This window comes from Panicum virgatum, chromosome 2K (genome assembly GCF_016808335.1).
Source record: "Panicum virgatum strain AP13 chromosome 2K, P.virgatum_v5, whole genome shotgun sequence".
Classification (NCBI taxonomy): Eukaryota; Viridiplantae; Streptophyta; class Magnoliopsida; order Poales; family Poaceae; genus Panicum; species Panicum virgatum.
The window spans coordinates 11,200,212-11,224,809 of NC_053137.1; the positions used below are offsets into that span (position 1 = coordinate 11,200,212).

The window sequence follows — 24,598 nt, forward strand, 5'->3', positions numbered from 1 at the left end:
CCAGATTTTCCACCTTGTATAATCTCTGTAAAAACGTGTACATGTCAGGTTTCGCAAACAAGCTGATCGGAGCGACAAAGAATTCTGAAGTCCCTATTATAATTGATGGGATCCTCAAATTGGAGCGCAGTATATTATCGGCAAACGAAAATGCAACTGTCTCAAAGCATACCAATCCGGAGGCGAAGTGCCTTTTGTCATTAAAATGAACCCACCACGAGATCTGCCCGCGGACCATCATCACAGTTGCCCCAAGATCAAGTTAATATGGTGATCGTCAAATGCCCATCACACATTAGTTCACTATATTACGTCAAGATGCCATTACATCACATTTCATTATGAGCAGTTGGGCATGCTGTCACCAGCAACATGTCTAATTGATTATCATCTAAAAAGATAGCAGTGTGCATCTAAGCAAGCAGTAGAATTTGATGTTTAAGTTTTGCTTCCATGAATACACATACGCATTGTTAGAATACTAATACTACAATAGTTCTGCTCGTAATCATCATTTCCTGCTACAGCAATCTGTGTCCTTCCCAGCCGCAGTGTTGACTTGTCGGTTGAGATAGGCTTCATAGATCTCCACGACAAGCCTCGGGTCCTTCTCAACAAGCTCCTTGTATTCTTCCCGATCTGCTAGTGTGGACATATTGTCCATGAGCACAGAAAGGGAGGCCTCCAGCAGCTGTTTTGCACTGTGGCGATGTGCAAATGCGTAGTGGGCAATGGCATTTTCATTGTTCACTTTGGATGTTATGAACTTCTCACAGTAGGTCTTCAGGTGCTTTACTTCATACTTCTCAGCCAACACCAAGAGGTCAGATGCCATTTGCTCATCTAGAAGAGCTTCTGCTGTGTACATGTAATGGACAAAAGCACGAAGCACGTCATAGGACACATCAAAGATTTTGATGATGCCACTCCTGCTCTCTTCCATCTCATTCTCAAGCATCGCTCTGAAAACAGGAGATCTGCTTGCCTGTTTGAAAGGAAAAGATCAGTTCAATGTACAAGGCAATTCTAATGCAACAAAAATTGCAACCAATCCTGAGAGGTCAATTAACACAAAAATGAGGAATATTTTGAGCAAAACTAACTAAACACTATTGAGGTGAAGCTCAAGCAACTGGAGAAATTAGAAGAATGTTAGCATGACTATAAATAAAAGGTAAAGTTGAAGCTACCAGCTGAAATTTGCTTAGTACCTATGCATCTGCTAGAATATGCATCGGTATGCATTGGCATATGGAAACGTAAAGAGTCAAGCACTGCATCCAAATAGTTCATAGATCACAGATTCTAAACGAAAAGGTGCGGCAGTTAATGAATATATTTGTTACCATGTGAAAATAATCCCATCCTCGAGCAAAACTAAAAATGTGCATGTGTAAGTGACTATGTCATGTAGTTAATCAGCATTCACCACTGAGACTGGCATGATTAACATTTTATTATATGCATGTGACTGTGCCAGGATAATCAGGACTAACATGTAACCATGGTGCATAGTCCAGGCATCTCTAATGTTACAAATGAGGCTTGTTGTATTGATAGAGGCCCAAAGGGCAATATATATAGAGTACATGAGACACCCCAAACCCTAGAATATGTGAAGTAACTAAACTACCCTTGACACATATATAGTGACTATAATACCCTTAACACCCCCTCTCAAATGCAACGTGAATGCAATGCCGTTGCATTTGGAGAGTTGATACTAAGCACTAGACTCAAACATAAACATGAAAATAATACATCCAAAGTCCGAAATCAAAAGATGTCGTCGAAGCGTGCAACTCTTGGAACATGTCGATGTAGAAAAAGATCTCCACAAGCGGGTATCGCCTTCACAACTCGTACTTCAGCGAATAGCCGAGTCTTCACAAACCAGTACGTCGACTCCTCAAACATGAGTCTTGCTTTGGAGACTTGAACACGACAAGAACAGTGAGATGTGCCAACCAGCCAAAGATAGAAAGTACCACTGCAAGACGGCAAGTGGTGAGACAGGAAGGTGATGACGAAAATAGACGGCCATTGATCATGACGTGGAGCAAGACGGCTCCGAAAGAGACCAAGAGGGCATTGTCGCACCACAATGAGATGAGGACGGGCCGCCGCGCGCCGATGGATCCGTGATAGGCGGAGACGAGGATGAACGGGCGGAGGAGAGCCGGCGGACGGACGGGCAGCGCTGCTGCGCCGCGCAGCTGCTGCTACTGCGCCGGCGGACGGTGGAGCGACGACGGATCCGCGACGGGCGGATCTGAGGCGGCCGGCGGGTGGGGGCGACGACTGCCTGGCGGCGGGAGGGATCTGAGGAGGCCGCGGCGGGGGAAAAAAAATTGGTACGCTGCTCTGCTCTGCTCTCTCTGCTGCTATGACTCGATCTACAAAAGAGCATGGGTTTGGGGCTTGGAGATGCCGCCCCCAGGAGCGAGACGAAGCTCCCAGGGGCAGCGCAACAGCGACGATGAGGGTGGCGGCCAATCTAGATCGAGACCTGCTCTGTTACCATGTTACAAATGAGGCTTGTTGTATTGATAGAGGCCCAAAGGGCAATATATATAGAGTACATGAGACACCCCAAACCCTAGAATATGTGAAGTAACTAAACTACCCTTGACACATATATAGTGACTATAATACCCTTAACATGTATTCTCGATTGGTCACGCGACATGCGAAGATTTTGTCCGGGCGGCCATACATGCTGGCAGGAGCTGAGCATTGCATTGAAACGGAACGTAGGCTCCACGGTGTGTTGTGTATTGATATATATGTGCCATGTGCCTGGCTGTTCTGTATGAGTAACCATTTGTAAACACTAAACTACCCTTGACACATATATAGTGACTATAATACCCTTAACATCTAATACACTGTATCATAGGTTAAGGAAGAGAGAGTGATCTACCTCGTAGATACAGTTATTCCAATGCATCAAATTTTAGGTTAGTTTTAACAAAGCAAAACAATTATAGCACGGCCATTTAAGCTATGGGGCTATGGGGCCAACAAACATATTTTAGATACAGTTGTTGCTCCAATAATTCAAGCCATAAATAAGCACCACTTCGCCCCATCATTTAGATGATATGGCAAGCATTAAGATATGGTTGTTGGCATGTAGCATTATAATTGCTTTCAAGCATTTCGAAAGTCTAAATTGTCCATCGATTGATCTCGAGAAAAAATAAAAGTATGATCTCCTATTGCCCACTCCCTTGAGTCAAGATCGATTGTATTGAACACGGATATATGTATGATTTGTTACATTCAGAAAAAATACAAACCGTGAAGGTTTTTCATATGTGTGCAAAATTTGTTCCATCCACAGCATACTTCTGGTAAATTTAGTATTTTTTTATGTTTTACCTGTTTGGATAGTTTCACCAATTTCTCATGTGTCACATTCTGATCTGCAACCGAAATGACCATAGAGAAATTCACAAATAAGTACACGTCAAGAACTCTCAGGGGCTCCACATCTCCATTGCACACTGGTACCAGTAGTGGCAAAATGAAATTTTTAACCACAAACAGCCGGTGATTACCAAACTAGAGGAATCGATGGGTAGGACAGTGAGCTACTAGAACTATTCAAACCGGCTACTGCGAATCAGTGAGGAATCTATGATTCTATGAATGAAATAGGAAAGCAAAAACATCACAAACTCACAATCTTTTTTTTTACTAGGACTAGGTTTATTTTCTTAGGCTAGTCGATCTAGGGGTCTGTCAGGAACGGAATTATCAAGAACCGCACAAGCGACGCAATCTAGCATGAATCCCACCAAGAGATCCTCTAAACAGCGCAAGGAGAGGTTGGAGGGGGGGGGATTGCTCACGAGGATGACGCGGTGGGCGGGGACGGCGGGTGTGTATGGTGCGCGCGCGGCGTCGCCGCCGTCGCCTCCCGCGCCGGAGGAGGAGCAGGAGGGGATGGCGTGGAGGAGGAGGTCGGAGTGCGGGGCGGACGCGGCGTCGAGGGTGGGGGAGGGGAGGCGGAGGAAGAGGAGGCGGGCTCGGAGCTCAGGGGCTCCACATCTCCATTGCACACTGGTACCAGTAGTGGCAAAATGAAATTTTTAACCACAACAGCCGGTGATTACCAAACTAGAGGAATCGATGGGTAGGACAGTGAGCTACTAGAACTATTCAACCGGCTACTGCGAATCAGTGAGGAATCTATGATTCTATGAATGAAATAGGAAAGCAAAAACATCACAAACTCACAATCTTTTTTTTACTAGGACTAGGTTTATTTCTTAGGCTAGTCGATCTAGGGGTCTGTCAGGAACGGAATTATCAAGAACCGCACAAGCGACGCAATCTAGCATGAATCCCACCAAGAGATCCTCTAAACAGCGCAAGGAGAGGTTGGAGGGGGGGGGATTGCTCACGAGGATGACGCGGTGGGCGGGGACGGCGGGTGTGTATGGTGCGCGCGCGGCGTCGCCGCCGTCGCCTCCCGCGCCGGAGGAGGAGCAGGAGGGGATGGCGTGGAGGAGGAGGTCGGAGTGCGGGGCGGACGCGGCGTCGAGGGTGGGGGAGGGGAGGCGGAGGAAGAGGAGGCGGGCTCGGAGGTCGTCGATCTCGCGCTTGAGCTCCTCCTCCGTCTCGCTGGCCTCCTCGTAGCACTCCTTGCAGGTGCCCGCGTCCTCCACCTCGTACTCCTCCTTGCACGACTGGCACCACATCTTCGGGGTTCCTCCTCCGCCGGCCGACCTCGCCGCCGAGCTACGAGAGCGTCCCTTTCCGGAGCGGTGGTGCGGCCGCCGCCGGTTGGACGGCGAAGTGGCGGCGCGGATGGGTGGGTGGTGGGAGCGTCATGGTGGGCTGGTGGGCTTTACCTGGGCTTGTCTCACGGACTCTTTGCGGAGTCTGAATGTGGGCCCGGCCCACTAGTGACTACCATTTCTTCCTAAAAAAAACTAATGACTACCATTTCTCTGTTCATAAACTTCATCGGTCCTCCCATCCAAGATTTATGATGAAGAACGATGTAGATAAATTTTGATGAAACATCATGTAAATTGAAAATTTAAGACTGATGTTACATATATCAAATGAAATCATGTAGGTTTTCCCCCCTGTTTCTGCATCGTTCTAAGCATCGCATATTCACAACCGAAACAACATCGAAGTCATTCCAGATTAAAGATTCTTTCAAAAAATTATGCTTCTGCAGGAATTCGTACATGAACAACTCAGGGATCTAACTATGCTTCAAGCCCGTTCTCACCAATTATCTTTAAACCATTCCGAGCTTTAGTGTCAATCCCAGTTGTCGTGCTGCCATTCTCTCCAAGCGTGCTGTATAAAGATCAATTAGTAGCAACATCTTTTCTTCGAATATTAGTCATCAAGCTCCTCAACAATCGTGAAATCATTCTCCAGACTTGATTGATGCTTTGATTCTATTTCTAAACCTGTATGGCCCTTGCAACCGTGACATACAGGCATTTATCAAAGCTAGCATATGCCTGCAAACATGGGACGACTAAACAAGCTGCTCCTTGTTTTCCTCATTGCTGCTATGATTGGCGACCTTTGATTTGTCAGTTTCAACAGCCTGCAGCTCACCACGAAGTGCAAACTTGATGGTGTCCTTCCTGAACGTCAGGTAGATCACGGCAGAGATGTAGAGCAGCATAAGGGGGAACACGACAATGGCGATGAGCACACTAGCGTAAATCGGCATCGAGTTGTGGAAGATCCAGCCAACTAGTTTAGAGCTGAGGAAGTAGATGTTTATCCCAATAATGATAAACCCGAGGATCCACGAGAACCAAATAATCTGCACGCAGTCAATACATGCATAATTAGTTAAAAAAACAAATTAATTTGTGCATTCATACACAAAATCATGAAATTCTACTGACTTCCATACTTACATAGATGGAGTTCTTATTTTCTCCCATCTTGTTGCTACTACTGCTGAACTTTAGAAGTGGGATGAGAGCAAACGGTAGCTCAACTGACAATATCATCTGCACCAAAGTTACAGTAAGTTAACCAAATCAATCAACAAGATTTTCTCTATATAACCAGAAGATTAAGTTCATCCAATTAGATCAGCTATTAGTTCATCCAATTAGATTACCTAATTAATCAGAAGATTCTGTAAATGCTGTTTGTATAGACAAACAGTGGATGCACCAGATGGTGGAAAATAATACCGATGCGATGATGATGAGACGGCCAGCGCCGCTGGACCCACCGATGATGGCAACAATTAAGCTTGGTACAATCGCAATACTGCGAGTCATCAAGTTCCTCAACCACTGTTTCGTCTTGATGTCCAAGAAACCCTGAGCAAAAAGCCAAAGACATGCAAAACGCAGATCAGGTATAGGTACTACTGCTTGTACGTTTAGCACGTCACATTTGACATGTGATGGTTATGTATAGCAGTTTAGATACAGTGGGGAAGAATATATACTAGCTCTGATATGATTTGGTTTTCTGAGCAAGTAGGGGCAACCCCCTACTGATCTGATTTCCTTGGAGTTAGGACAGATACAGATCCTTTGGGCATCTTCAGACATTATGTTTTAAGTATATATATTAAAAAAACCCAAAATGATGTAGAACTTGTAAAGTTGATAATTAATTTACTAAATCCATTCTCACGTGACAAATTTGAATTCTTTTACAAACAACAAATCTCACTTGATATCAAATATTATTTGACTTCATCTGTTGGACAAGAAGTAGTACCTGCATGATGTATTGCCCAGCGTAAGTGCCAGTGATGGTTGAGCTTATTCCACAAGCCAAGAGTGCCACTCCATACACAACGGCACTGTTCTTACCTAGCACATTCTGAAATACAATACAAGTAATCCATTATAACTGGTAGTTGACAATTTTAGCCAAAAAGCTAGTGACCAGGCAGTAATCACAAGTAATACCCTGAGGAGGAAGGACGAGGAGTCCAAGGTGATGTCACTGCATTTTGCTGAGTCATCAGGTGAGAGTTTGCTTGAGTTACAGATGGTTCCAGAGACAGAGACAATACAGATGTTGATGAGAAGTGCCACAAACAGCGCTACGCCACTTTCAAAAAGGAAGAATCTGCAAGCATCCTGAAGTGCAAACGAGTAAAAAAAACATATCTGCTGACTATTGCACCTTTTCCTCACTTCAGAATCTAACTTGAATGCTTTCTGAATTCTGAACGTCTGTTCTATTTTATCTATTCACCTTGATTCCTCTTACAGATGAGGGTGTGTTCCTTGACAGTACCAGGGCAGAGTGCAAGAATAGATTGTGCCTGTAGTTAATTTAGGAAATAATTTACTTATACTGAAAGGGAATTTGAACAATTACATGCAACATTTATAATATTAAATGACGTGATAAGGGAACAATCATAGAGCAACAGAGTTCTAGTTTTTAGCAGATAAACTAGTATGTAGCTAAAAATAATTATCTAAAACAAAATCTCCTTGAAAGAAAAACAAAAGAAAGATACGCTGCATACACACAGATAAGCACAAAAATATTGTGAAGATTACTTACGGCATCACAAGAGCCCCAAGAAGGGCTATAGTGTCCCCAGTAGCACCAGAACCACTCAAACTAGGGACGAATAGCCCGTGGATAACCTCCTTTGAAGGAGGCTTTACAATGCTCATCTCTATGAAGAAGCATGCTGCCATGGTGAACACCAATAGCGCAACCAAAAGCTCCAGCTTCCTAACCTAGGTAAATGTACAAAACAAAGGCTACATGTCAGTGCATATGCATGAAAAATTCTTTTATAAATGGTCAATTATTAGTATTATGCAGAGTCCAACTTTGGAGGTAGTTTATGGTGAGTTTGGTTTTATCGCTTCTGATTTTCTTGTTTGGATTGGGGAATGGGATGCATAGATCTACCACATCATTCCCCATAAGCACAAGTTTAGTGTAAATATATTATAGTGGAGTCATCCCACCAATATTCGTAGGATGATCTCATGATGGATCATCAAGGGTAACTCAAACCAAACACACAATTGGATGAGGGGTTGCATACCACATTGTTGGCTGAGCAGTTTGAGCAGTGAGCACTGATATACACACAACCCATTTGTACAACCACAATCAAGAATCACTTGGGTGGTGTTTGCTTATTTACCAAAGGGGTTGGATTACCTGGTTCGGATGCGGTTGTATTAATGGAATGTATGTGAAGCATCCCTTGTTTGTATCGCACTCCAGATTCTAAATGAAGTGCACCTTAGGTGGAATTTTGATACAGCTCACAACAAACACAAAAGAATTAATGGTATCCATTTGTCTTTCAGGTAAAAGACAAACGCCTTGCATGTTATATAGGTCACACGCGCTGCGTACACTACCACCAGCCCAATACACAACAAACAGGCTGACCAAGTAGCTGGAAAAATTCCCCATCTGCTCTGGTGGCCATGGAGAACACCCCACCATGCGGCGATTTCTCGATGATCATGGCCAATCTCGAGTCTGAGAACCCAGTTGCCAACATCGCCGCTATGAATCATGCCTTGGTGTTGATGGATGGAGGTAAACTCCCTGAACCCCAGCTCGTATGCCGCCTAATCGCTGGCCTTGTTTCCAATTTGGAAAAGCCTCACCACGAAATTGCCACCAAGAGGGGATTCCGCTCAATCTTGAAGGCAATCTCGGATGCCATCACCAGCAACAACATCAATATGGACTCAAAGGGTGAGGCTCTCCATGCCATCCAGTGTTATTTAATGAATGAAGCCTTGCGCCGTATCCAGCATCACGCAAGTATGGTGAGGCTGTTGAAGGTTCCGGACCAATTGACTGCGGTGAAAGTGATGTATACCTTCTTCCATAGCTCACCAGGAATCATGAATGATACTAGGTATGTCAGAGCCTTTGCCTCGCTGATGTTGTCCCCCCACGCCACCGTGGTATATGCATGCGCAGGCGCCCTTCCCTCACTGTCCCGTGTTGTTCCGGGCTTTGCATTTGCCGTGGCAAGAGCCTATTGCAATATTCTCATAGTATTTCCACCTCAGTTATCACTTCAGATACCCAGCGTCATTTTAATACTTGATAGGCTGAAGCAGATTAGAATGACTATGGTGGATCACCCAGGGTTCGACAACCTGGCCATGGATGTACTAGGGGCTTTGGCGAATCGCAATTTTGCTGTGAGAAGGAAAGTTCTGAACCTGGCAGTGAGCCTCCTCACCCCAAGGAACATCGTTGATGTGCTATGGTTCCTGAAGAACGAACTGGACTTGGCAGCCACTGCTAATATCCCTATAGAGTACCAACAGATGCTGGCAGAGGCAATTAGAGAATGCCAATCTGCTTATCCGGAGAGTATCATGCAATTTATACTAGATCCAAAGTACCTTGTGTTCATCGATTGTATTTGTTACATCAAAGAAATCATGGACCGCAACCCCATGCTGCGCGCCCAGCTCCTGAAGGGTATTCTGAGGGCCCTCCGGCATGTCAAGACATCACCAGTGTGCGCTGCCGCTGTCTGGGCCATCTCAGTCTGCTCTGAATCACTGTTAGAGGCCCGTGGCTCCGTCGATGCAATTTTCAGCCTCTTTGAGGACCTACTGAAGCGACGTGATATGGAGAAACTGATAAATGGAGACCGAGAAATGGAGCATGAATACATGCTTCCTCGTGATTATTATGGGGTCAAAGACAGGGATGCCCAGGGAGATCACCTGAAGCCATGGCGGGTGGAGATGGAGGAACTGCTATTTGTGCACATAGGGCTCACACAGCAGGCAGATGGGTGCTATGCCATTGCTTCGAGTTCCAAGGGCAGTTCTAGTTCTGAAGATGCGTCTCTTTCTATTCCATCACTGGACCATACAGACAATCTGGAGATCCTTGTGCAGTCTGGAGATGTGCTCTTGGCAGACTTTGTGGATGAGATACTGTCCATGCTTCTGGAGAAGGCCAGAGTGTAGCCGTAATGTTATATTACAGTTCTTGAGTTCATTTGAACAAATAAATTAATAATTCCATAGAGCTAGAGCTTGAAGAATTAGATATGCAGCAGTCTATCCTGTAGTTGAACCTGGATTGTCAGTACCTCAATATGATAATGGCATCTTTATCATGGAAGGAAGAATTCTTAATTTTTCTATGTGCTAATTACTTTTATTACTAATGCTAATACCCTTTTTTATAATTTCTTATCATCTGTTTCATTCATGTGACTGGCTCTTGTGTTGTTTCATATTTAGCATAGCCGAACCTACTTGGGATTAAAAAGCTTTACTGTTGTTGGTTATGAGCTGTTAACAGGATTTAATGCACTTTCTTAATGGGTGGATAAAATGTTTTGGGGGTATTCGAGACAGAAAGATTAGCACTCCAATCTGCTTCCTTAAGATTGCTTCTGAGCCTTCAAAATATTTGGGTGCTCTTTGCTTGCTTGTGTTAAAAAGTTAAGAAATGTAGAATGGAATAGGGATCAGTGTTATAGGTAGGTAGGCTCAGCGGCGGATCAAGGAGGGATGGGTGTGGGGGGCTCCAGCGCCACCCCCCCCCCCCCCCAACATTTTTCAACCATGAATGAAGAAGAGGAAGAAGAAAAGGAGGGGGAAGAAGAACAAAAAGAGAGAAGAAGAAGAAGAAGAGGAAAATGAGCCCCCCTTAGGTTCACATTCTAGATCCACCACTGTAGGCTTATGTTGACACAGCTATAATTTATCTACATTTCTGACTTCCTAGCTCCAGGGGGTATTACTTAGCAGTATGATTCGTGTGGCGGTGTGGGCACCAACCCCTTTGTCATCATGAAAATAAGCTCGGAAATATCAAAATATTGATATATGGAAGTTAATTTGCGAACTAAAGGTCACAGATTCTATGATGTATTAGATTTAGAAAAGTGGATGTTGTTATAAAATTGCAGCATAATCTCTGTAACAGAAGTGGCATTTGTCAAAATGTTATAGCTAGAAAACGTCCTAGGAATAACTCTGTCAAATCTTTTTGGTTTCAGTAAAATGTTGTATCAAACCCTCATCAACTCTGGTTTGTTTGCAAAATTTAGATAACTTTACATCTTATTATCTTCCTCTGCTGCTCAGAACAATTTCCTAAGATGGAATGAAGTGTTCTTCCTATCCACATGCTAAGATATTGTACTAAAGAGTAAAAGTCTATATTGCCCCCCTGAGCTTGTCACCAAGTTTAAACACCCCCCCCCCCCCCCAACTCCAAAACTGGACATCTTACACCCTGAACTCTTGAAACCATTTGATTTACCCCCACGGGACCAAAACCACCCTAGTTTTCGCCACAACAAAACTGTTTTCCCCTTTTTTTTCTCCCTCCAACTTACATAGCAAGAAATGGGTCTAAAAATTATGAAAATTTTTACAGAGGCAGAGTAGGTGATAGGGAAACTATTTTAACCATTCTTTTTAGTTGGAATGCAAAATTTTTTGAAATATAAATATTTGAATATGGGTAACATTAAGTTTCGTCGAATTTTTAGGGCATCAAAACATGCTCTAAAATTTACCTGAAACATAAGATTCATTTTGAACTTAGTTTATTATGTTAATTTTATTTCACTCATGTTCCAGAAATTTTCAAAATTTCAAAAAAATAATCAAATTTGCCCTTTACAGACAAACTTAAAATATTGCTTAGGAACATCAGTCAAATAAAATTAACATGATAAACTAAATTGGGAATAAACCTATGTTTTCAACTTTGGTAAATTTTGGAGCACGTTTTGATACCCTAAAAATTTAATGAAACTTAAATTTTACCCATATTCAGATATTTATATTTCCAAAAAATTGCATTACATATAAAAAAATAGTTCAAATAGTTTCCCTATCACCTACTCTACCTCTGTAAAAAATTTCATAATTTCTAGAGCTATTTAACTATTTTTTTTCCTTGCTATGAAAGTTGGAGGGAGAAAAAGAAAGGAAAACTGCTCTGTTATGGCGAAAACCAGCTGAGTTCGGGGTGTATGATGTCCAGTTTTGGAGTTAGGGGGAGGGGGGTTAAACTCGGTGACAAGTTCATGGGGGCAATATAGACTTTACTACTCTGTACTAAATAATATTTTCATATGTTTGGGGAGCTACAGAGGTTCTTGTAGAGTTCCTGTCAGTTCAATGATTTTCATTTGCTGCAATAGTGGATCAAGCATTCAGGGAATTTTTCATGAACCCAAGATGATAAGAAGCATACTGCCTACATAACGCTTGAATTTTTTGATGGGAAGAGAGGTTCCCATTTTCATCAATATACTATTTTGATCAAAGAACCTGAAGTATGTGGATAAAATTTTCATAAAAATATGGTAAGAAGCATGAAAAATTGGTATAATCTGGAGTCTGGACGAACCTGAAATATCTGTATGTTGCATGAGTATTTGAGACAAAATGAGTAAAAATATTTTTTAATGCAAATTCTGTGGTACAGAGGCCTTAGGTGTTGGCACAGGCCAGCTGCGGTGCGCCACCCCTAGGGATAGATAGATAGATGATGTGCTGTTAGGCAAGGATCTCTTGATTGTTTCTGTTTCTATAAACCCTAGAGACCCTTGCCTATATATGTATACATGAGTCATGACTTGCACTCCCTAAATCAATCTACTACTCTCGAGCCATATTGCTTTCAGTATATGTCTAAGAATAAGATGATTACCCCATATTTTTGCAGTCCAAGGAGGAGAAGCGTGCTTGAGCCGGTGATGAGAACCCCTACCCAAACAGGGATGTGGAACAAGAGGTTGAAAGCAAAAGCTGTCCCTATAACTGAAAATGCTAACAATTGTAAGAAGCAGATGGTGCAACCACCAAGCAGCAAAAAGTTAGATCAATATTGTTGTTCTTTTCCAGTAATGAAGGCAAATTAAAATGGAACTAACAGAGTCCTCTATATTCATAAAAAAAAAATCCATTGATTTACATTTTACTAATTTCTGAAATCTTGAAATTGAACAAATACAATTAAATTGAAAACTAGCCAGAAGAATAAATCTGTCATTTTAGCTTCTGCGTTAAGAATTAGTTTTGAACAACAGTACTGCTCTTTCCTTATATCCATCTAACCTCAGTAATATTATACATGACAAGCAGAAAATTAAACATGGCAGTTAAACATTGATTTTCTTTTAAATTTAAGATGATCTTATTAGTTCTGACCTTCTGGGATATCTGCAGCAATCACAGCTAACTCTGCCAGCAGCCATAGGCAGATTCTAACCCATGTTGGATATTCCGCCTTGCATAGCTCGGCAAGATGCCACCCTGAGTCAGTGAACAGCCATCAACACCAACAGATTTAACATCGCATTCCTATGCATGACAATTAATTGTCTCTATAATACCTGTGACTACTCCGAGATTAGCAGATAGTGACTGAATGATTAGTGCGAAGACGAGGCCAATCAGGATCACCCAGAGGAGCTACAGATGAGGAAATTAAGAATAAACAGCAAAACCAACATAGTTAGTTTTTGACTAGTAGTAGGCCGGAATGTAGCTTACTAGCTAGGATGAGTGGCACGCGAAAACAATGATCAGAAAGTGTACCTCATATCTGTGACTGGATCCAGCCTGCAAATCCGTCTCCACTGTACAAATATGACAAACATGAGAACCACAGCATGATGCAGATTTGGAGGTAGAGAGAAGAAAAGGAATGAAATTAAGGGTGTGGCGCGTACAGTTCCCGGGATCAAGGTAGGCCAGGGAAACCATAAATCCTGGTCCAACGTGGCACAAAAACCTTTTCCATGCTGGCTCCTGCGTTAAGAAGCACCAATGAATCAGTTCTGTAAAAGACTTTGGCTCGGGTGGACCAAAATTTGAGTTGGACAACAGAGGAGCCTGAGGACCAACTGCCGTGAGGCTTGGAGCTACAACGAACATTGGCGGACCCTTGCCTCTCACGCACCAGCACGAAGCCAGGATCAAGCAGGCATTTCCACAAACAGGCAGCGCGCACGCGGAAAGGTTCCTGTTTCCCACTAGCTACCTGCTTGTACACGTATGGAAGGCGCTTACCTTGGGCGGCGCAGCGGGAGCGTGGCTCCCTCCCCGTCCGGCGAGCGCCTCGACGTCGACCACCACTCCCGCGGGCGCCTGCGCGGCGTCCATCGGCAGCTCCCGTACGTGGCGGCGGCGACGGATCGAGCAGGCTCGTACGCACGAGACCGGAGCGCGACGACGGGCAGGGAAGAGGAAGGAGGACGAGGCTGGCTGGCCGGCCGGCTAGGCGGCAACGCGTAGCTCCCCGACGGTGGCTGGTTGAGGGCGAGATCGATCTCTGCGGCTCCGCGCTCCGCCTCCCCCCTCCGAAATCTCAACTAATAGGAGGAGTAACAACAACCAGTGGGCGCGCCGCGTCCGGCGGCGGCTCGCGCCCGCCGCCGCGCGGCCCGAGGCGGGAGCGCGCGCTGCACGCGCCGCGGGGGCTGGCGTGGCCGGGGCGCGAGCGCGCCGCCGGGGACGAGGGCCCACGTCACCCGCCCCTGCCCTCCCTGGCGCGTGCGCGCACGCCGCCTGCGCTCGGGCACACTCCAGGGCCGGGCCTGCGATGGGGATCGTCTCCATCTGGCTGTGTGCATGCGTGCTCGCTCCCACGGTTCCTCCGCCAAGATCGAGCTCCAGCTCTCCTTGGGTTGAGGGGCAACATGCATGCGGAGTTCGAACTCGGCCGCATCCAGTTCAAACTTCACTGCCGTAAGCCCGTAACCGTTTACATGTAGTCATGTACCCATCCATCGGCCTACCCTAAACCCTAGCACACAAGCGTATAGGAGCTGGAATTCCTGGGTTGAGCTCATGGCAATTGGCCAAAATAGATGATGAGGATCATCTTGATAGTATTTTATATTTCTCAACCAATACAATCTGTTTGGCTATTCTAAGTGGCTCATTTCAGTGGCAGATCCATAATTAAAATTCACCTACGTTGCAACTCTAAGTACGAGGTATGCAGTATATATAAGAGAAAAGTCCCGTTTATACTCTCAAACTATCATAAAAGTCCGATTTTCAATTTTTAACTATAAAACAGAATAACAAAAATCATCCAACTGTTGAAATCGGACAAATTTGACCCTTAGCTTGTTTTGAAGGTAATTTTCAATTTTGTGATAATTAGAAGTATTTAATTTTAAAATAAAAAATTCATGAGTAATTCATTTTAAATTAGAAAAATGTGAAAATTAAAAGTTTTCTAACGATGTAACCTATCTATTAGCATGATATTATTCAATTATTCATATTCATTTTTTATTTTCATAATATTTGGTTGCTTGTAGTTATGTCTATTATTTTTGAATAACCACGATTCAAATAGAGCAATAATAGATAGGTTACATTTTTAGAAAAAAAATTGATATTAGTTTCAAAATTTTCTGATTTAAAATGAATTAGTTTTGATTTTTTAGATCTAATTAGACTTTCTTTATTTTTTAAAAATACAAAACCGCCTTGGAAACCACCCTAAGACCAAATTTGCTCGGTTTTGTACAGTTGGATGGCATATGTTATCCGGTTTTGTAGTTGAAGGTTGAAAATCGGACTTCTGCTATAGTCGAGAGTGCAATTCAAACTTTTTCCTATATATAATAATACGCTAGCAAAGCAAACTAGAGTAGGTTGAAATAAAATGAGAGGCATACACCTACTAGAGAATTGGATAAAAGTATGATAATTTCTGATGGCTTGATATCCCTTTATAATTCTCATAATCTTTTGATCAAACCAAAAAAATCTCCAGACATTGGATCCTTTTAAATATCTGCCGCTCCGCGTAGACTGTGGCATATTACGAAATCATTAATTACTCCACGATTTGTAGTAAAAAAATCATACAAAATCTTCTATTCTACAGCAATCACCCGCATGGAGGGGAAGGGGACAATGGCTCTGTGCTGACATGGTGTACTGGTTGGCCGTGATCGACCGCCAACTATATTATATATTAGCAAGATGTCTGCGCGTTGTCACGGGTAATATAAATTTTGCTCTAAGATAATAAAACTAACACCTTTGTGCCGTGACTGCGCGAGGTATTGATTATCTGGGTTCTCATTGGAACTCCAATTGATTTGTCCACTCCCGCTTAGAATTCCGATTGTCGTGTTCCGATTAGAATTCTAATTGATGGATCAAGAAATCATTGCTTAATTTAGAAATTGTATATAATGATATTACTCATCAAGCATCAATTCTACATGATTTCGGACTTTTGGATCTTCCGGATCCACCTGTCAACGATATATGATGGACCAAAGTCAATGTATCGCAGAAACAACATTCTGCTCTTTATAAATAGATAAAGATAATCACTAGGACAAAAATAACGGTTACTTCAAAATTACAATTTACTAAGGATAAGATCAGCACTACGCCGGGTTTCGATCCGGGACGTGCACACTTGCAACGGTGGTCATGGTTTTTTTTCCGCAGGGTGTGATTGGTACAAATATGTCCAAGGTCTTTTAATAGCAACCAAAATAGAGATTTAGGTATTTTTATCATACCAAACGCGAATATAATATGTTCAATATCCATTGGTATCCAACAATTTGATAAGATGTTCAGTATCCATCGTATATCATAAAATGTAGGAAAAAGTCAACTTTTGACCCCTCAACTATTATGTTGGTCTAATTTAACCCTAAACTGTAAAACCGTATAGTACCGGTACCCCAACTGTCAAAACCATTCACTTTTAGTACCTGGACGGGCGTGAGGCTGTTTTGACCGACGTTGAGCGGTTTTTACCACGCCATGCTGGCGTTGACTGCCACGTAGGATGCTGGCCTGCATCATGGACATGTGGGGCCCGCGTGTCACCCACTCATTCCCTCCCTATCCTTCCTCCTGCCGCCGCGCCCGCGATGCCCGCTCGCCGCTGCACTACCCGCCCGGGTGACGACGGCGCGGTGCCGCCGCATCCTCCGCCGGCCTTAGCCGCCGCTCACAGCTGCCCCTGCTCCTGCACGCCTCCCACGCGCCCCTAGGCTGGCCGCACGCAGCTCGCCGTGGAGCTCCTCCCCATGCCGCCCCTTCCCCTGCTCTCTCTCATGTCCCCTGCGGCACCGCACGCCAACCTGCCGCTGCAGCCGCAGCCGCGCCTCGCGCGGGTGCGCACCTAGGCCGAGTGCGCGCCGTGCGAGCAGCTGCTGCGGATCGACCCCTACTCTCCTGTTTCCCTCCCATCTCCCCGCACACCTCTCCTTCTTGTACTGCCGCCAACGCCGCGCGCGCCTCTCTGCTCCCCGCTCGGCCCGCGCGAGCCTGGAGGCTGGTGGCGACGACGGCGGCAGGGGGTTCGGATTGGGGAGCTCAGGTGCGATGGGTTGCCCCTCCCCCCTGAGGGAGGGATCTTGCAGCGACATCCTCCCCCTTCCCTGTGCTACCGGTTCCGCGCGGGCATGCTGTAGAGGTGCAGGCCTCCTGCCGGCGGCCGGCGGCAGAGGAGCACGGAGGCGTAGCACAGGGAGCTCCCTTGCTGGCACGCATGGCCTCGTGGGAGGGAGGCCTCGTGGCCTCCGAGCTTGCCAGCGCATCCTCTTCGACCTCCCCTTCATGGCCGCGGGAGGACGGAGCGTCGCGTGCGGCGGCGGGGCCGCGGTGGGGCGGAGGCGTGGCGCGGCGGCAACCAGCGGTGCGGCACTCGGCGGCGCACACGGGCAGCAGCGGCGCCACGTGCTACCCGGCCTCTGCCCAACGCCACCGTTTGCCAGCCGTCGTTGAGGGTGCGGGCGTTAGACGTGGCGGCGGCGGCAATGGCTCTGCTCTGCTCCCTCTTTCTCTGAGTCTCTCCCTCTCTCTATCCCTAGCAATGATTCAAGTCCGCCACGTCAGCGCCACGTGTCCAAAACCGCCGCCACGTCAGTGGAAAACCACCAAAAATGAGCACAGATGCCAAAGTTGCACTGTATTACAACTTCGGGTGTCCACTGTGCCCGGTTTCGTAGTTGTGGGTTAAAGTTGGACAAACCCAAAAGTTGAGGAGTTAAAAATAGACTTTTTCTAAAAGGTAATAAGATGTTCAATACATGTAGGCATTTAAAGAGATGTCAATGTCTCATCGAGGTCCTTAAACTCTAAAAATGCATTGTTATCCATCCGTGCATTTTACTTATTTAATAATAAGTTCAATATCCATCGGATGTGGGACACTCTAATTAGAAAGGAGCATACATGCAAGTACTATATAAAAAATAAGTATCCCGTGTCAAATTAAAAAGAGTATCGAACTAATAGCTATTATTATATAATTACTCAAGTGTTTTCTTCTTTTGTTGCCAGCCAATTTATTTTTGTTCCGCCTTATATAATTTGTTGTTGTCCTACGTGTCATTTGTGGGCCTCTTTGTTTTTGTTAGTGTTCGGCTGAGCTTGGCCCATTAGCTTGCCCATCGTCATGATGATTTCAGAGCGAACGACCAAGTTCTTTGCCCCGGCGGCGTCTCTGCCCCGGCAGCCGTTGTGGGCCTTTTCCCTTGTGGGCTGATACTTCCATGAGTGTTTTTTTTTCTTTTTTATATTTTTAAAAAATAAAAATTTCAAAAATATATGTCCGTTTTGAAATATTTCAAAAATACCCCGGTCGCCCCCATAGGGCGACAGGCCTTAAGTGTATTTTTTTTCTTCAAATTCGCAACGAGGTCCCTGGAAAAAAAAGGGCCTGTCGCCCCCCCAACGGGCGACAGGGGCCTGTCGCCCACCCCTGGGGCGACAGGGGCCCCATTCCTTTTGTCATTTGAGCCAAAAAATTCAGAAAAAAAGAGGGGTGAGGAGAAGAAAAACGGCGAAGCTCTGCCGAATTGCGTACTTGTGATCTACCGGTAACTTCCATATGAATCCATTGATATTGTATAACAATTTAATTTAATTAGCGGATTAGCTGAATTAGATTTGGTGCTTTAGAACACTCGTTTAGTATTACAATTTCAGTACTATTACATACTTGTTTTTAAATTAATTATGAATTAGAATAGAATTATGAAAGTACCTTATTGATATTGCAGCATAAGGCAATGGCTGCATCCAATCTAGTGTGCTCTGTCACAATGGAATATTTCCAGTTTGACTTTCATTTTCCCTTGAATGCATGTACTCGCCATGGACATCCATCATTCACACACTTCACCTCATATTCTTTACTGCCAGACTTTACGACTCTGAATTCTCGTTTCAATGATATTGCCCATTGTCTCACAGCATCTTTTACAGCTTCAATGTTTGGATATGTTGCACCTTGCACTACCTCATTCCCTCTGTACTCCCACTCCTGATTTCGTACATCTTCTGCGACATGACTACCAAAACCATGCTCCTTCCACTCTTTTGGCAATGAGTACTGCTCGTCATCAGATGAGCCCTCATATTCTTCCATCTCTATTGCGGTTTGGTCTTCTGCCTCCATTTCGTCGACAATGCTATGTATCATCTCTCCCTCATCAGCAAGGCCATGTGGTCCTATGTTTTGGTTCTCTGTCTCTTCTGACTCATCTTGCTCAACATAATTGGTCTCTCTTCGAATACTCGGAGTTCCTTGATCTGCACAATGTTGGATTTCATTTTGTGTCTTCTCCCGGATTTGAACAAGAATGGCCAGAGGCCACCCACGCTCTAGAACTGCTTGCATGTACTTCTGCCAGTCATTAGTGTTGTGTATCATCATCAATTCCCATAATTCACTTTCTACCTCCCAATTAATAAGAGACTGTACGGTGATCACATGTGTCAACGGATCAACACGGAACCCACGCTGCAGCCACTTACATATGGAACCAAAACTCCTTTCCAGAGGTTTATCTATGGCGCTAGATGTGCACTTAAAGGCAGAAAGATCTCCATTTGGCCCATACATAACATTGTAGTCACCATAAAATACTTGAAACTGCATCTTGCTCGACATATCTGTATATCACATAATACTTATCGAGTTATACTCTTTACTTCACTACTTTATTCAATAATCCGTAAAAACTATGTATGAAATTCAACTACAACGTATAAGTATTCATAACTACGTGATGACACTCAAATTCTATACAGCATATGCCAAATTCTATTCTAAATCATAATTAATTTATAAACACGTCTCTAATAGTACTGTAATTGTAATAATAAATGCGTAGTACAAATTTTCTAAACTAATTTACTACTACGTAACTACAAACTAAACTATCATTAAACTCCTATTTAAATGGTTCTACTATAGCACTAATTAAATTAAATTACTCACCCCTACTTAAATTACTCCTACTTAAATGCGTAGTACTTAAATAAAAATTTATATAAACTAAATGTACTAACCTGCAGATCAGAAGTGCTGAATCCGGCAGGGCTTCGCCGCTTCCCTTCTCCTCACCTCTCTCTTTTTTTCTGAATTTTTGGTGGAATTTTCGGGCTCAAATGAGGAGGGAAGGGGGGTTGGAGGTTATATAGGGGGTTGCCCCTGTCGCCCGCGGGGGGGGGGGGGGGGGGGGCGACAGTCCCCCTTGCCGCGCCCGTGGGCCGGGCCCAGCGGTCGCCCGGGGGGGGGCGATAGGCCCCCCTGTCGCCCGTGGGGGACGACAAACCCTTTTTTTTTCCAGGGACATCGTTGCAAATTTGAAGAAAAAAAAATTGCACTTAGAGCCTGTCGCCCTATGGGGGGCGACCGGGAGATATTTTTGAAATATTTCAAAACAGACATATATTTTTGAAATTTTTATTTTTGAAAAATATAAAAAAAGAAAAAAGCGCTCCATGAGTGGGATACGGTTAGTGGCCCAACCAGCATGTTAACGGGCAGCTCTGCTTGTCATTGTGCGCATCTTAAGCCCTCGCATGAATAAATCGCCATCCTTGCGTCCAAAAAAAAAAGGCCATCCACGAACTCAGACTCAGCTGCTAAGTTTTTTTAGAACCTGCGCTAGAGTTTGAGTCCTCGACTCAGCTCCAGTGTGTTTTCTAGATTTATTCCAAGTGCGTCTGTATTGTGTTTCGCAGAAAAGAAAGGCTTTGTGGAACGATAGAGTGTTTGATGATTATAATAGGTGTGATATGTATGGATGTTGATTTTACTCAGTATCTGAAGAAATATTCATCACCGATATTCTCCACATCCGACTCGTCCCATATTTGATACACATTTATTCGTGGTTGCAACAGAGCGGTCCGCGTTCGTATCCATATATGTTCAAATCCAACTCCAAAGGAAAATATAAAAATAAATAGAATTTATCTCTTGATCAAGTGACTTAGATATTGCATTCCTGTAAGTCATCTGTTTGACTTATGAGAACAAATATTTTAACAACACGAACAAATGATTGTTTTCTATGAATAAAAAGTTAAACACGAGGAACAAATAATAATGCAACGAACAAAATATTACACATTACAAACATTGGAACAAAAAAATCAACATCAGGGAATAATTTAATCTACAAAAACAAATAAATGATTCGGCATTACGAACAAGTTAGTTACACACAGAAAAATGCATCTACATCGCCAAAAAATAGAAGAAGAAAAAAAGAAAAAAAAAGAAAAAAAATCGGTAGACACAGCATGACAGCCCAACACTAGTGACTTACGCAAATACAAGATTTAAGTCACCTTAAAAGAAATAAATCTTAAATAAATATATATAGAGTTGGTAATAAACGTCCACAGTTGATCCGTCTATAGACTCCTTACTGGCGGTTCAAAAATCGGCAGTGACAGATTCTAGAGAAGAAAAAGAAAGCAGCGCGAGCTCGCCGATCCTTAGGTGATGGGTGCTGTGCTGGTCATCATGGATTTTTTTTTGCAGGTGGTCATCATCATGGATCTTATTATGAAGGTGCTGTATTATTAAATCTTTCATATCTAGCAAAATTGATTCTTTAGCTTGTTCAGGCCTTATTTATGCATAGTAGCCAAATGACCTGCTCATATATGTTACCATATAATTAAATTTCTTTGTGAGTGTGCGTGCGTTGTGAGTGTCTGAGTTGTACTGTGTAATCTAAAAAAACTAGGCCATTTGCAAATATAGCATATATACATCTAAAAAGAACATTAGTGCGGCGATATATCTTTTCAGCTAGAATATGTGCAGCCAACTCAAACTCAAGAAAAGAGCAATAATAGAATTTGCGTGATGAAGGTAAGGGTGTAAATAAATAAACCACCACAAAACTAATTGGGGGCTTACGTCACCTGTACGTTTACTTACTATATGATGGACACAAAAGAAAAAAATCATAGACAAGTCTGGTTGATTAATTAGGAAAAATCTTAAGGTGCAGTGATCAGCAGTGACGCTAAGGCCCTGTTTGGAACCGCGTTTTCTGCGTTGGCGACGAAACTTTCGCGGGATAAGCGGATTAATCCCGCCAAACACTCTGCGACGGACGTGCGACTGGGAGAAGCCCGCAGTTTGGAGTCCGAAAAAATCAATTGTCCGCCCGTGATTTGGAAAAGCGGCCGCGGAGCCGCATTCGTGAAAACGCGACGCACGTGCGACTGGGAGAAGCCCGCAGTTTGGAGTCCGAAAAAATCAATTGTCCGCCCGTGATTTGGAAAAGCGGCCGCGGAGCCGCATTCGTGAAAACGCGACGCGTACGTCGCGGTTCCAAACAGGACCTAAAAACAAAGGATCAAAAATTGTAGGACTCTATAGGGAGTCTACATATCTGGCATCACATAGATCATATACCGAACAATTAACTACAAGACAGCAGTAGTACTACCCGATTGCAGTGTTTGCCGTGAAGATTCTGAAGGACCCATTGCGATATGTATCTAGCGTAGCAGTACTGAAAGTTACTGTACAAGGAACAGGGCGTAGACAGGGGCGGGCAGGGGCCTGGCCCCTATGGCTCCCAAATTTACATTGAAAATTTAAATTTTGATTAAATTTTTATATAAATTAGTATGGTTGGCCCCCTAATAATAAAAAAACAAATTCCTGGCTCCGCCCAGTAGAAAATCCAAGAGTGATGGCAGGTGAACTTGTTGCATCCTCGTGACAGGCAACCCGTGACTTCAGTAATTAACCAGGCATCTTTCAGAATCTCAAAGTTGACATTTAACAAATAAATTTAACGAGTAGCAATATTTTTGAACGGAATAAGAAAGGTATAATAATAATAAACATCAAGGGACAAATTTGCATTGAATGCAATCTCTAGTTAATCAGACTGGAAGCACATTTCTGCTTCAATTCTTTACCAAATTATCAAGCAGCGATTTGACTGGAAAGACGCGATGTAACACCATGGATACAAGAAGTAGAAACTACAGGCAAATATTCAATTTTTTTTTTCAAACTAACCTCATCATACGTACGTCCAATTTATTATTAATCAAAACTTGCCGGCCTGATCCGTCCAACTTACTGTACATTGTGAAGTTCAGTTTCGCCTATTAAAGGGAATCAAAAGGGATAAGTCAGCTCACATGTAGCAAGCAATCCTGCATGCAAAGTGACACCATTGGAGCCGCGCCGTCGCCGTCCAAAAAGATGGCACTGCACTGCATTGACTTCTGATCAGAAATGCTTTACTGGCACAGCAACTGGGAAGTGGCACAATACATGCCGCCTCTGGACTCCTGATCCTGAAAAATCTGGAATTCATGGAATGGTGGAAGCAGCCATAATATCTACAAAAAAAGGCCCTCGATTCGTTCTGAACCCATGCTAAGATACAAGATTGTGACATGTGAAGTCATTCTAAATGCATGTGTAGGAATCATAGAGGCGTTGAGTAATACCTGTAAATATATGAATTATTGAGCTCCATTCTGACTTGTCTTACCTGTAAATGCAAGTGGTTCGAGGCATCAAATGGCCTGATCACTCTCTGAAATGACACTTACATGTGACGGCTGATGTGACTACTCATGTGATCACGCGATAAACCTTCTCTAGACAATGTGTGCCAGTGCCACCACTGTCAAAAACAGGGTAGTGACTTACGAGGGAAAATTCAGTTATTAGTACTTGCTAGCAATCTCATCCATTTTGACCGTCAGGAAGCCAATTGTTCCTTGTTGGTTTCAGTGAATATGAAACCACTGCATTTGTTTCTAGGCAAAGCGACAGTGGGAAAATGTGCAAGTTAATAAAATTTCGTAGGACAGATTATGTTCAAAAGTTGCAAATATAGTTTGTATGGTTTGATTGATACAGGACATATATAGCATCACATTGGAGGATTGCATTTGTCGCTGACGACCCAGAAGATCATGTACATCAACTAGTGCGAGTAAGACTGACCCCAACAACGGCAGCCAAATGCATTTTGCCTATCCAAACGACACTGTTCACGTGAGGCATCTCCTCCAACAGACCACGCATCGTCGAGAGGCAAAGTGCATCGGAGGATAGAGGCGATGCAATATTGCAATCCCTCTCTCCTCGATTGCAAACGCTGCTGCTCTAGGACCCGCGGCGGCGTGGGGCTGCCGCGCCGGACGGAGGCGGAGGCGCGGCGCGGGCTGGAGGCGGAGGCGGAGGCGCGGCGCGGGCTGAAGGCGGAGGCGGAGGCGGAGGTGTGGCGCGGCGCGGGCTGCCGCGACGAACGGAGGCGGCCGGCGCGGAGGAAGACCGGAGAGAGAGGGCCACCGCG

General features: G+C 44.1%; 2 protein-coding genes across 2 annotated transcripts; both read right to left on the bottom strand.

Annotated features, from left to right (window-relative positions):
* Positions 1-259: 259 nt before the first annotated feature.
* On the bottom strand, positions 260-4,838 carry LOC120666166 (BTB/POZ domain-containing protein At4g08455-like). The gene is made up of 2 exons (XM_039945958.1): positions 4,413-4,838; positions 260-985 (listed from the first exon to the last, which is right to left on the bottom strand). The coding sequence occupies exons 1-2, from the start codon at positions 4,707-4,709 to the stop codon at positions 512-514; spliced, it is 771 nt and encodes a 256-aa protein (XP_039801892.1). The 5' UTR covers positions 4,710-4,838; the 3' UTR covers positions 260-511.
* Positions 4,839-5,132: 294 nt separating this feature from the next.
* LOC120666185 (metal transporter Nramp1-like) lies at positions 5,133-14,682 on the bottom strand. Its single transcript, XM_039945975.1, has 13 exons — positions 14,028-14,682; positions 13,688-13,766; positions 13,554-13,594; positions 13,349-13,427; positions 13,164-13,268; positions 12,664-12,773; positions 7,537-7,718; positions 7,219-7,288; positions 6,927-7,100; positions 6,733-6,837; positions 6,192-6,323; positions 5,907-6,002; positions 5,133-5,809 (listed from the first exon to the last, which is right to left on the bottom strand). The coding sequence occupies exons 1-13, from the start codon at positions 14,118-14,120 to the stop codon at positions 5,513-5,515; spliced, it is 1,563 nt and encodes a 520-aa protein (XP_039801909.1). The 5' UTR covers positions 14,121-14,682; the 3' UTR covers positions 5,133-5,512.
* Positions 14,683-24,598: the final 9,916 nt, after the last annotated feature.